The sequence below is a fragment of the Microcebus murinus genome, chromosome 16 (genome assembly GCF_040939455.1).
Source record: "Microcebus murinus isolate Inina chromosome 16, M.murinus_Inina_mat1.0, whole genome shotgun sequence".
Lineage (NCBI taxonomy): Eukaryota > Metazoa > Chordata > Mammalia > Primates > Cheirogaleidae > Microcebus > Microcebus murinus.
In genome coordinates, this window is record NC_134119.1 from 26,542,126 (window position 1) to 26,556,042 (window position 13,917).

Consider the following 13,917-nt stretch of genomic DNA (forward strand, 5'->3'; position numbering starts at 1 on the left):
ATGTCTGATTGTGTTAAAGAAAATCATTCTGTAGCACATTGTTTAATGGTTTAATAAACAAAAGGCTTTTAAAAGCTAAAAAATAAAGAAAAATATAGATTATTCCACTGTGAATTTTAATAAAGTTAGGTAAGTTTGTTTTGAGCTATATAGTTTGATTTCCTATAATTCAATATTTAAAATAACAGCTAAAGACTAGAAAATCTGACTTGCCTTTCCTAGACAAGCACATGTGTTCTCGTTCTCTGACCATTATCTTCCTTGCTGTTTTGCGGTTAACCTGCCCTGCTGAGTTGGATTCCTATATCTGACCCAGTAAGGAGATGAGAAGAGTCGGCTTGATGCCTCCCAATGCCAATAGGACCTTTCATGAAGGAAGCCATTTGACATTGGAAAGGTTGTGTATGATGTAGCTCTCAGAGAGACTGTAGCTGTAGTACCAGCTCCTAGCCATCTCCCCTACTTACTGCACTCGTATCCCTGGTACTGATGTGGGGTTTCTCAGCCCTTTAGCTGCTACATGGCAGAAGGCTTGTGCATAGCAGTGGGGATGTCCTTCAGTATCATTTCTCATACCTTGTTTTTAAACTGATCTTTTGTAACTCTAGCTATTTAGATATTCTTAGCATCTGGCTGAAACTCTAAGGACAGTGGTCCCTCCCCCAGAGCCAGAGGAGAGTAGAGAAGAAAGCACTTTTCTAGACCTCACATTCCACTGCTCTCATCCCAGCTGGACATACCTCTCTGGCAGATCTGGTTCCAGTACCACCTGCCTGAATGCAGTTTTGTCCTGTGAACCCAGCCTGAAGAAAGCACACAGCTGTCTCCCTTAACACGATGCTTTCATTTGATTTGTTGATGTCTACAAAGTGTCACACAGAGGGGAAGGGCAAGATGTGTTCCTGGCCAAATGTTAGGAAGGCCCTTCTTATCACTGATGTGTGTACTTTTTTTTGCTGTGAAAGCTAATTGTCTCTGTCTTGTTATTGATTTTACAGGCCAAGGAGGTAGCAGAGCAGACCCTGGGATCTCGGTTAGATTCCTTTGAGTTGATTCGGTTTAAGACAGCCCTGCGGTAAGCAATGGTGATATTTTTTATGCAGAAATTTAAAAGACTCTTTTGCGCCTTGTAATTGATATCTCATCTCCCCTTTGAGAAATGTTTCATCCTCAAATTCTGTTCCATGAGAAAAAAAAAAAAGAAATGTTTCAGTAAAATAATGGGATATATGAAGGAGAGTCATTCATGGTCCAGCCTTTATTTGAGAAGCCAAGGAGCCAAAGATGGAGGAGCTGTATGAGAAAGAGTTACACATGTGTTCTGAGGCTTGAATGTGAGGCAGATTTACACTGGAACCACAGGAGACCTGACAAGCCTGAGTTCCAAGGTTAAAACAGTGAATCTGGGGACCTGAATGTTGAGGTTTGCTATGGACAGGGACCCTGGGCACAAGAGGATACTGATTGCTTAGAAGAGACTTGCCACGAGTCTCATCTGTCTCCCAGATGGTGGAAACCCTGGACCTGGCCATGTGTTGGGGTCCAGGTGGGCTGGGCCTCTGGCCTCCTGGCAGCCTTCCCATCACAACTCCCAGCATGTCACAGGGGGTCTCTGTGTGGTCTTTGTTAAATCAAACCAGACACATGACTTTTTTTTTTTTTTTTTTTTGAGACAGAGTCTCGCTTTGTTGCCCAGGCTAGAGTGAGTGCCGTGGCGTCGGCCTAGCTCACAGCAACCTCAAACTCCTGGGCTCAAGCGATCCTTCTGCCTCAGCCTCCCGAGTAGCTGGGACTACAGGAATGCGCCACCATGCCCGGCTAATTTTTATATATATATATATATCAGTTGGCCAATTAATTTCTTTCTATTTATAGTAGAGACGGGGTCTCGCTCTTGCTCAGGCTGGTTTTGAACTCCTGACCTTGAGCAATCCGCCCACCTCGGCCTCCCAGAGAGCTAGGATTACAGGCGTGAGCCACCGCAGACACATGACTTTTAAAAGGTTTAGATAGCTAAATCGTTATGAACCCAGTCCACTTAACCTACTGTCCCACATGAGAACCATTTTGTGCACTTTTATGCAAAGGATACCAAAACACCAATACTGGGGAATTTATTGAAGAATATTTCTAGAGGGCCGGGCATGGTGCCTCACGCCTGTAATTCTAGCACTCTGGGAGGCCGAGGCGGGAGGATTGCTCAAGGTCAGGAGTTTGAAACGAGCCTGAGCAAGAGTGAGACCCTGTCTCTACTAAAAATAGAAAGAAATTAATTGGCCAACTAAAAATATATAGAAAATAATTAACCTTTGTGGAAAGCAATATGGAGATACCTTAAAGCAATACAATTGAATCTACCATTTGATCCAGCAATCCCATTGCTGGGCATCTACCCAAAAGATCCAATGACACTCTACAAAAAAGACACCTGCACTCGAATGTTTATAGCAGCACAATTCATAATTGCAAGGCTGTGGAAACAGCCCAAGTGCCCATCAATCCAAGAATGGATTAATAAAATGTGGTATATGTATACCATGGAGTACTATTCAGCTCTAAGAAACAATGGTGATATAGCACATCTTATATTTTCCCAGTTAGAGCTAGAACCCATACTACTAAGTGAAGTATCCCAAGAATGGAAAAACAAGCACCACATATATTCACCAGCAAACTGGTATTAACTGAGCAGCACCTAAGTGGACACATAGGTACTACAGTAATAGGGTATTGGGCAGGGGGGAGAGGGGCGGGTATATACATACATAATGAGTGAGATGTGCACCATCTGGGGGGTGGTCATGCTGGAAATTCAGACTTGGGGGGGGGAGGAGGGGAAAGGGCATTTATTGAAACCTTAAAATCTGTACCGCCATAATATGCCAAAATAAAAAAAAGAAAATAAATTTTTTTTTTTTTTTTTTTTTTTAGTATAAGCTTAGATACAGGAAGAAAATAAAATTAAAAAAAAGGAAAATAATTAGCCAGGCATGGTGGCCCATGCCTGTAGCCCCAGCATCTCTGGAGGCTAAGGCAGAAGGGTCACTTGAGCCCAGGACTTTGAGGTGGCTGTGAGCTAGGCTGACGCCACAGCACTCTAGCCCAGGAAACAGTGAGACTCTGTCTCAAAAAAAAAGAATATTTCTGGGATGGGTCCTGTGGTACCTCAGCTCCACATCTGATAGCTCTGGGTAGTAAGAAGGAACATTTGAAAGGTAAGTTTGTCAATTGATCTCACAAGAAGAATTCTACTGGTGCAGCTCCAGGAGTGGAAAAAAGAGCCAAAACTCTGTGGTGATGTGGTGAAAGGCTTAGAATTGCTTCAGGCCTCTGTCCCACTAGGTCTTCTGAATCTTGTTGCTCTGGCTGTGAAGGAGGAGGGGTGGAGGAAGCTTGTCCCCTTAAGGCCTTATGCTGCCCTGCACTGTTTCTGGCAGATGAGTTTGAGAAAGTTCCTTCACTTGGCAGCTGTATGACCTTGGGCAAGATAGGAAACTGTGCATCTGTTTCCTCAACTACCCACCTTGTGCAGTGATTGAACATAGAAATGTTAGCTGCTATCACAGTGGGTTCTTCTCTGTTATCATCAACAGGGCTGCCATAGTCATATTCTATTCCTGCCTTTCTCAGGCCCTTGCCTAGACCACTCAGTCTCCCCAAGGCGGACCTCCTCTCAGTCCCTGGGCCTCCTAGGCCTGGGTGTCCACCTTCCCTGGAGGAAGGCACAAGGAGAAGACATTAGGCAATCAGAAGAGAGTCTCACAGGGCCAGTCCTCTACCCAGAGTCCCACCCCTCCACAAAGGCTACTTCACTGAGTACCCTTGAACTGCATCAAATCAGCAAGTAGGAACTTAGTGTGTGACTGACTAGTACTTGTTAAGGCAGGAAATTAAACTTACACAATTTAGAATAAGCCAAAGGATTTTCTGGTTATTTCTGGCTCAGAAGGCCTGACCTTTCCCGTGGCTCCACAGCATTTCACTGTGAGGAGCATAGACATGGCATGCACGTCAGCTTAGAGCAAGGATGAAGGGTCTACTCCCAGACTGGTGGGCAGCAGTCGTGTCACGTTGTTCTCTCCTGTTCTCCTCCAAAAGTCAAGATAGCCCCAAGGACTTGCACAGAGGCTGGAGCCAGACACTGGCCCCGTGCTTGCTGGTAGCATGGGACCTGGGAAGGGTATCTAAAATATCTAAGGTAAATCTGCATAAAGCAAAGGTGACACACACCTCGCTGGGCGGCCTTGAGTGTCCCTAGCAGGCACACTATAGAAGCAAGTGTCTGGGGAGGTTACTAACCCAGTAGTCAGCAAGAGTAGACTGACTTTTATTTTGTTTTGTTTTTGGTCCACAGCTCCAAGATGGCTTTTCATATACATGCTGTGAATAATCAGGGAAGGTAAGTGCATGATTGTGGTGTTCTGATACGGGGCAAGTTTTAGGAACACAAAGAGAGGAGAGGCTACTTTGTAGCTGCTGACATGGAAGGTCTTCTCGCAGTTCCACACCTGCCAGTGCCCTTTCTCCAGGGTTGGGCTTAGGGCTGGCTGTGCTCAGCTGAGCCCTGTACCCTGAGTGTCTCCCACTGAAAGGCTGAGGGGGCAGGGTTTGGGGGAGAACATAATTCACTTTAGTGGCCCACATACTAATTCTACATACATGCAGGCCCAGTGTTTTGAAAATCTCTGAGAGAAATGTGAATCTGGGAGTTGTTGCCGAGTTGAAAAAAGAGAACATCGTAAATTTTAGTACATTTTAAAACTCATTGGCGTATGTCTGTCTCATCTCTTTCCCCTTCTAGAATTGTGCCTCTGGACAGTGAAGATAGCTTATCCTTTGTGAAGACGGTAAGCAGAGCTGTTAAGAGGTCAGCTGGCTGGAAATGGCCTTAGAGGGACATGTACAAGGGATGAAGTGGGAGTAGGTAGGGGTCTTGGGCAGCCCACCACTTACCTAAAGAAACTGATGTGTTCTCAGGACTGTCCTAGCTGCAGTGGTGGTGACCCTGTGCTTTCTGTGGGTGCCCAGGCAGCTGTGCACCCACACTCCCATGCCTAGGCTTCCCCAGGGTCCAGAGTTAACTGAGGGTCTGGGGGCACCTCTTTCTGAGATCATAAAGCCCTCCTGCAGGTAGCTGAGATTGCTCTGACCTCATGTGGAAATGTGAGCTGAGGGCAAGCCTGCCTTGAACAATATACCAAGTTTTCAGTGGCTCTCTTGTGTTTCAAGGCCTGGGTTCATGACCTTAATGGGGACCTGGGAAAATTAACCACTTCGGTACAGCGCTCACCGGCCACGAAACCTTGCCCACAGCTGACACTCATAGTCCGCACGATAGTTTGTGCTGTGCATTGACGACGAATCCGTTTTGCTCTTGTGTGATGAGGAAAGCTTTAAAGCACTGAAAGCTTGTTTTACTTTACAGGCAGCTTTACTTGTAAATCAGAATAGGTAACATATATATACATTATATGTTTTTATTACGTTATTTTTAAATGTTCACAATTTTATTTTTTTATTTTTTTTGAGACAGAGTCTCGCTTTGTTGTCCAGGCTAGAGTGAGTGCCGTGGCGTCAGCCTAGCTCACAGCAACCTCAAACTCCTGGGCCCAAGCGATCCTTCTGCCTCAGCCTCCCGAGTAGCTGGGACTACAGGCATGCGCCACCATGCCCGGCTAATTTTTTATATACATATCAGTTGGCCAATTAATTTCTTTCTATTTATAGTAGAGACGGGGTCTCGCTCTTGCTCAGGCTGGTTTTGAACTCCTGACCTCGAGCAATCCGCCCACCTCGGCCTCCCAGAGAGCTAGGATTCACAATTTTATTTTGATAAATGAAAAAATAGAAAAGTCAAGTTTTGTTATTAACACTAAAGTTGTCGCTTGGCTGTGCGCCTTGATATCACAGCTGTCGGCTAATGTTGAGGCTCGGCTGTGTGTGTTCATCTGTGTCTATCGACTATAGTTGACACTCGTACGGAAGTGGTTAATTACAGCCATATGCTGCTTAACAGCATTTCGGTCAATGGTGGACCACATATACGATGGTCCCATAAGGTGGCCCCACAATACTGTGTTTTTACTATACCTTTTCTATGTTTAGGTATATTTAGGCACACAAATACTTACTGTTGTGTTATGATTGCCTGCAGTATTCAGTACAGTAACATGCTGTACAGGTTTGTAGTCTAGAAGCAATAGGCCATACCATATAGCCTAGGTGTATACTAGGATATACCATCTAGGTTTGGGTAAGTACACTCTGATGTTTGCACAGCTACGAAATCGCCTAAGGATGTATTTCTCAGAACATATCCTCATTGTTAAAACAATGCATGACTGTAATTAATTAAACAACAATCAAAAGGGTATCTGGGTCTCCAGTGAAGTACAGTCAGAGTAGAGCTTTCCAACCTGTGTGCTGGGGCCACACTGATGGGCCAGGGGAATGGTTTGGAGCTGCACTGCAGTATTAGTCTCTGGGGTCAGACATCTAGGGGAACCAGAATTTCAAGGCCAGTTGCTCTCAGCCATAAGCCAAGTCCTCCATTTACCTCAGCACATCCTGATGTAAAGAAGGTTGGCAAAGGGTGCATGAGAGGATGCTGGGTATCCAGCCAAGATTCTGACTATAGTGTGTGGGCATAAGTTATCCCTTGAGTCTGTTCCGTTCCCACTGCCTAAGCTTTAATTCCAATGAGCTTAAGACATTGGGAAATGACTTATGATATTGAGGCAATAATACTTTATCTTCTTACTAGACTTGAAATCCCTGACTTCTCTCCTTGGACTCTTGTGCAGTACTTTGGCAGATGCTTTGCATAATAATAAGTGATTAGGAGTCTAGTAGAGTCATACTCTTATATTAAGTATGCATAACTGATGAAATCGGAAATAAGAGACAGGAAGTTGATATTTTCTGTGTAGATCCTGTCCTCCCATCCTGTTCTGCCTCTTTCTCTTTCCCTGTTGATTTCTCCCTATAAGTACTATATTCCTGTATTAGTTGCAATTTGTACTTGCATTTATGTGCTACACAGATTGGGGAGTAATTCTACACTAATATGTCATATGATGGCTTCTGTGTAAGAATGCTCTTGTCTCTGCAGCTACACATGAACACAGTCCCCATGTTATATTTTTTTCTCTCCCTGTGCCACATGGTGGGAAGTACATAGCAAATGTCCAACAAATGCTATATGTATTGTTTTCAATGTCTTTTCTCCCCTTCCTCAATACCAGAGGCCAAAATAAAAGTGAAGGATCAGGAACCCACAGGATCTGTCTACTTGATTGATCTGGGAACCAAAGAAGTTGGATTCTCATTGTCACTTCAGAGGGACCCTGTAGCCCAGGAGGGTTCTTTGTCTTCAGATGCTTGAAATTCTTTGAGACAGATTTAGATAAATCTTCCAGTCATCAAACTAGTTGGAAAATTAACTGAAATATAAAAGCATACTTGTCACTTTTGTATATTGTAATATCATAACAACATGGAAAATCGAAGACTTCAGGTTTAACTGTGTTTTTTTTCTTTTCAACCCTTCTGCCCTGCCCTCTTTATTTTTTTTATTTGATAATCCAGAAATTCCTCCAAGAGCCTCAGGTTTTTTGTCTCTGTCTTGAGTAGTGGGACAGTAGTCCAGACTAGGACAACAGGGAGCTCTGCACCCCACCACTCAGCGGTACTCAGGCCAGGAGGGCATGAACCTGAGAGAGCTCCTCGTGCTACTTGTCCCGTGTCCCTCGCCATATCTTCCTGGCTGTCCAGACTCTGGCTCTGGCTCATGCCATTTTCTTTTTTCTGTGTGTGTGTGTGTGTGTGTGTGTGTGTGTGTGTGTGTGTGTGTGTGTGTGAGAGAGAGAGAGAGAGAGAGAGAGAGAGGTAGAGAGATACGCAAGGTCTTACTCTGTTGCCCAGGCAGTAATCACAGCTCACTGCAACCTCCAACTTCCAGGCTCAACTCCTCCTGGTTCAGCCTCCCAAGGATCTGGAACTACAGGCATGCGGCACCACACCTAACTAAATTTTAAAAAATTTGTTTGTAGAGATGGGGTCCCACATTTTGTCCAGGCTGGTCTCCAACTGCTAGCTTCAAGCAATCCTTTTGCCCAGGCCTCCCAAAGTGTTGGGAGTACATGCATGAGCCACTGCATCTGGCCATTTTCTGTGGGTTTTTTTGCTGAATTCTCTCCAGAGTTGTTCCATTTTTACTGATTTTTTAAACTGATAAATTAGGGCTTTCTTACAAGCCTTTTAGGAGCTTTCTCTGAGTTGCTCTAATTTTGTTTCCACGGTACTGAAGCCTCTATTTTTATTTGTCCTGGCCATAAACACTTGAATAGCTTTCTTTTAATGTTCTTGATACTTAAAGGAACACTTGCAGGTATTGACATGTACCCCAAAATATCCATGAAGACATATATACTGAGTGAATGACCACCTTTTCAGGTTCGTTCAGAACTCAAGCCCAACCAAAGAAGGAGTTGGTGAGAGTGTGGCAAGGTGGGGATATGAAGAGTATGCAAGTGTACAGGAGCCAAGAGGGTACACCTCCAACTCTCATAAGCTGGAGACCAGTCACAGTTAAAAGTAAAGGCTGATTACAGTCTGAGCTGTTTGTTCAGGAATAAAAAAAAAATAAGAATGAGAACTATTGTGTTCCCTCTTAAAAAGGGTAAGCAATTTGAGGGAATTTGTAGAAACATAAAGATACTCTCCTTCTAGCCCAAATGTGTCTCCGACCAAGGAGCAATTGCAAGGAAGCCTGAGTGATCCTGAAGTCATCTCCCAGTTCAGAGATATATTTAGGTTAGTCCAGTTTTCCTTAGAAACTCCCTAGTACTCTTGCCTTGTGCCTTAAAGCAGTATTTTTGGTCTCTCTCTTACAGATCTCTCCCTCGACGTTTTGGGCTGGCAACTGGTCTAACTCTGGTTTCTCATTTGATATAGGCTTGTATGACCATCTATGACATTCCTGACTTGCTGGGAGGAAAGGGATGCTTAGGATCTGTGGTCTTCTCAGAATCATTTTTGACATCTCAGATCTTAGTTAAAGAAAAGGGTAAGTGAATATGATCATTGGAAGGAAAACCTTGACCCTTCTTTTTTGGCAAAATAAACCATAAACTAAGGCAAAAGGCCATCAATAAACTGGTGAAAATATTAGAACACTTATGATAAACAAAGGATATATATCCTGATTTATGAAGAGCTCTTACAAATTAATAAGAAAAAGATAAATTGCCCTATGATAAAATGGGCAAAAAATATGGACAGGCCATTCACAGATGGGGAACAGAAGAAGGGGTATATATAAAAAAAAGATATGTAGCCTCACTAGTAATCAAGAAGAAGCTATTTAAAACAATAATTATTAATAAATAATATTTTTTACCCATTATGTTAGCAAAATACTTTTTTTTTTTCTTTTGAGACAGAGTCTCGCTTTGTTGCCCAGGCTAGAGTGAGTGCCATGGCGTCAGCCTAGCTCATAGCAACCTCAAACTCCTAGGCTCAAGCAATCCTCCTGCCTCAGCCTCCCGAGTAGCTGGGGCTACAGGCATGCGCCACCATGCCCGGCTAATTTTTTCTATATATATTAGTTGGCCAATTAATTTCTTTCTATTTATATTAGAGACAGGGTCTCCCTCTTGCTCAGGCTGGTTTCGAACTCCTGACCTCGAGCAATCCGCCCGTCTCGGCCTCCCAGAGTGCTAGGATTACAGGCGTGAGCCACCGAGCCCGGCCGTTAGCAAAATACTTTAAAGAATGATAATATCCAGTGCTGGTAAAATGAGCCTGATAATATTCTGTTTGATTTTAAACATGTATACCCATACTACCTTGATAAAAATTAAAAAGTAAAAAGGACTGATTCCTAGGACCTTTCATTTAAATGTGTATTTCTGTTTGTTCAGAAAAATGCTAAAGTTAATCACATGGAGAGACTTTTTTCCATCCCCTCATTAGTCTCCCTTTCCTCAGATGAGGAAGTTTTCATTTTCTGCAGGGATTAGACTCTCTGTACTAATAAGAGAAGCCCTTGCTCCTGAGAAGGGAAAAGGCATTTACTGTCTGGGGCCGACAAGGTGGGCCTACGTGATGGGGAGTAACTGGCGTGTCTGTGGTCTTCCTACAGATGGCACTGTTACCACAGAAACCAGCTCCATAGTCCTGACGGCCGCTGTACCCAGATTCTGCTCCTGGCTGGTTAGTGTCATTCATCACATGGCAGTGACCTAAACATGGAGAAATTGGGGAGAATGTTTGAGGACGAGCTTCTTCACTGGGTCCCTAGTGGGATGTCAGATCCTGCACTAGCTATTGTCTAGGAATTGAAGTTTTTGTCTCAGCCCTTTCTCTTTATACAAATGAATCTAGTTTCTTTAACTCTCTCATAATCTTGGAATAGTTTCAAAAGAAAGGAACTAAGTTATCTGGGTACTTGTTAAGTTGTGAAAGGAAGAAATTAACTCTTACTTTACAGACAAGGAGACTGAGGTTTAGAGGTTGAGAAGCCTGTCCAAGGTCATAGATAGTGGGAAGTGGATCCTGTGGGTTCCCCCCCTGGCCAGGATGGTGGCTGTGGAAGTTTTGCAGCAACATATCTCAACATGTAGAAAAGTCCCATCTTCCTCTGTGGCACTTGGTCTGAAACTCTGGTGCCTTGAAGCATAGAAAGTATGACAGCAGTAAGTCTGGTAATGGCTTAAATACCTAGTAATACTTTATTCATTTATTTATTTATTTATTTATATATTGAGACAGTCTCACTTTGTTGCCCAGGCTAGAGTGAGTGCCATGGCGTCAGCCTAGCTCACAGCAACCTCAAACTCCTGGGCTCAAGCAATCCTTCTGCCTCAGCCTCCCGAGTAGCTGGGACTACAGGCATGCACCACCATGCCCAGCTAATTTTTTCTATATATATTAGTTGGCCAATTAATTTCTTTCTGTTTATAGTAGAGACAGGTCTCACTCTTGCTCAGGCTGGTTTCAAACTCCTGACCTTGAGCGATCCATCCGCCTCGGCCTCCCAGAGTGCTAGGATTACAGGTGTGAGCCACCGTGCCCCGTCCTTAGTAATACTTTAAAATGTTTATATTCTGTTTCTACAGTTCTAACAAGGATAGGGAAGAATGAGTCATCCTCTATTGTGCACATGTTTAAATGAGAACATACTCTGAAAATATTTTAATATGTTCTCTTTCCTTCATCCCTAAAAACATTTGTTTTCCTCTGAAATAAAGTGTAAGTGGAGACCAGCACATCCTCTTCCCATGTCGTAACGTAGGCTCATTAGCTGTACCTAGGGTCCCAGTGAGAGCCTGCCATGGCCTTTGGCTCCGAGCCCTGATTGCTGGCAGCCAACTTTGCAGCCATGTCAGGGCCTGAAAGAGCACTTGGACTTGGGCGCGGTGAGGGGACTGCTGAGTCCATCTCCTGGGGATATTTGAACACAGCAGGGAGACTAGCAGGGTTGGCCCTTGAAGTAGTCAACTGAAAATCTGCCTTCCTTTTGGACACAGGTAGAAGATAATGAAGTAAAATTGTCTGAGAAAACCCAGCAAGCAGTGAGGGTAAGCAGCCTTCTTATTCTCAGTGTTAATGTCATCACAATATAATGTAAATAATTTATAGAGATGATTTATAGTTCATCTTACTGCTACTCTAAAGGATCTGTACTACCTTGTTTTTAATTCCTATTTGCATTCTTTCCCTTCCCAGGAGAGGATTAGAAATAACTATTTATGGAGGATACAATTAGAGAGATTCTTTCTCCCTTTAAAAGCTTTTTGGTGTTTTTGTTTTGTTTTGTTTTTTGAGACAGAGTCTCGCTTTGCCCAGGCTAGAGTGAGTGTCATGGCATCAGCCTAGCTCACAGCAACCTCAAACTCCTGGGCTCAAGCAATCCTGCTGCCTCAGCCGCCCAAGTAGCTGGGACTACAGGCATGTACCACCATGCCCGGCTAATTTTTTGTATATATATTAGTTGGCCAATTAATTTCTTTCTATTTATAGTAGAGACAGGGTCTCGCTCTTGCTCAGGCTGGTTTCGAACTCCTGACCTTGAGCAATCTGCCCCGCGTCAGCCTCCCAGAGTGCTAGGATTACAGGCATGAGCCACCGCCCCCCGGCCTGTTTTTTTCTTTTTTAAATCTTCCCAGGCCGGGCGCTGTGGCTCACGCCTGTAATCCTAGCTCTTGGGAGGCCGAGGCGGGCGGATTGCTCAAGGTCAGGAGTTCAAAACCAGCCTGAGCAAGAGCGAGACCCCGTCTCTACTATAAATAGAAAGAAATTAATTGGCCAACTGATATATATATAAAAAAAATTAGCCGGGCATGGTGGCGCATGCCTGTAGTCCCAGCTACCTGGGAGGCTGAGGCAGGAGGATCACTCGAGCCCAGGAGTTTGAGGTTGCTGTGAGCCAGGCTGACGCCACGGCACTCACTCTAGCCTGGGCAACAAAGTGAGACTCTGTCTCAAAAAAAAAAAAAAAAAAAAAAATCTTCCCATACTATTCAAAGCAGATCCCAAATCAGTTGACACATGTAGAGCTGATAGGTCAGGGCTTCAGGCCAAGGAGCAGCTTCCTTCATTTTCACAGAAGAAATAAATCCACTGAAACATGAACAAGCATTGCAGGCTTTGGCACCTAGACTCAGAGAGAACCTTAACATTCTTTTTCTCAGCACCAATGAAGGATGTCAGTAACATGCCAAAGAGCCCAGCAGCACCAAAGGCCATGGAATAAGTTGGGCATATCTGAGTCTGACTCACCTTTTGTAGACAGACAAAATGAGACAAGATTTTTGGTTCTATGAGTATTTATGCTATAAATCACCTGCTCTTTTTTGGTTTTGGTTTTTGTCATTGTTTTTAAAGGGGGATGAGTGTTTCCTGGGCACTTTTCTAGCAGGAGGAGAAGGAGCATATCTTTATTCCGGCAATCTACAGCCCTGGCCTGAGGAAGGTAAGGAGCTATGTCTGGGCCATGTCCGGGTCCCTTGTTTGCAGATGTCAGCATGGGTGTTGTGATTAATAATACATCTTATATTTGAAAAGACTGGTTGGTGTACAAGTGTTTTCTTACAGCTTTTCTTCTTGGATCCACCCACTTTGTAGATGAGGAAACTTGTGCTGGAAAGGACAGATCCCAGAACTAATATCTGGTCCTTTTGTTGCTGCCTGAGATTAGCTCTAGAGCAGCAACACCTCCAGAAATAGAATCTGTGGACCTAAACAAAATCTGTATTCGTTTTCTCTTGCTGTGTAACAGATTTCCACAAATTGATTGATTGATTGACTGACTGATTGAGACAGAGTCTCACTTTGTTGCCCAGGCTAGAGTGAGTGCCTCGGCATCAGCCTAGCTCACAGCAACCTCAAACTCCTGGGCTCAAGCAATCCTTCTGCCTCAGCCTTCCGAGTAGCTGGGACTACAGGCATGAGCCACCATGCCTGGCTAATTTTTTCTATATATATTAGTTGGCCAGTTAATTTATTTCTATTTATAGTAGAGACGGGGTCTTGCTCTTGCTCTTGCTCAGACTGGTTTTGAACTCCTGACCTCAAGTAATCTGCCCGCCTCGGCCTCCCAGCCACAATTTATAACTTAAAACAATGCCTACTTACAGGTCAGAAGTCCATGCAGGCTTGGTTGGATTTAGATTTTGTAAGCCCACAGTTAAAGCATCAGCCACGCTAGGCTCTTACCTAGAAGCTCTGGGGGAGGAATCGTCTCCCAGGCTCATCCAAATTGTTGGTCTACAAGTTCTTTCTGCTTATAGGACTGAGATCCCTATTTTGTTTCTGGTTGTCAGCCAGGGACTGCTCTTAGCTCCTGCTCCCAGAGGTCCTTCCCCTGTGATCCCCTCCATCTCAGCTGTGAAGAACATCCCTTGTATTGAATCT

The 13,917-nt window shown here is 44.0% G+C and overlaps 1 protein-coding gene and 1 long non-coding RNA gene across 7 annotated transcripts in view; one reads left to right on the top strand and one right to left on the bottom strand.

Annotated features, from left to right (window-relative positions):
• Positions 1-13,917, top strand: part of DNAAF9 (dynein axonemal assembly factor 9) — a 134,334-nt gene that overhangs the window by 59,031 nt on the left and 61,386 nt on the right. For all 6 annotated transcript variants that reach the window (XM_012754833.2, XM_012754829.3, XM_012754830.3 and 3 more), the window contains exons 14-20: positions 999-1,075; positions 4,355-4,399; positions 4,802-4,847; positions 8,956-9,067; positions 10,145-10,215; positions 11,532-11,582; positions 12,889-12,976. In XM_012754833.2, coding sequence (XP_012610287.2) covers positions 999-1,075; positions 4,355-4,399; positions 4,802-4,847; positions 8,956-9,067; positions 10,145-10,215; positions 11,532-11,582; positions 12,889-12,976 — 490 coding nt within the window. The remainder of the gene's footprint in view (positions 1-998; positions 1,076-4,354; positions 4,400-4,801; positions 4,848-8,955; positions 9,068-10,144; positions 10,216-11,531; positions 11,583-12,888; positions 12,977-13,917) is intronic.
• Positions 36-5,040, bottom strand: LOC142876875 (uncharacterized). The gene is made up of 2 exons (XR_012923715.1): positions 4,954-5,040; positions 36-75 (listed from the first exon to the last, which is right to left on the bottom strand). It is a non-coding gene; the product is annotated as an uncharacterized LOC142876875 (long non-coding RNA).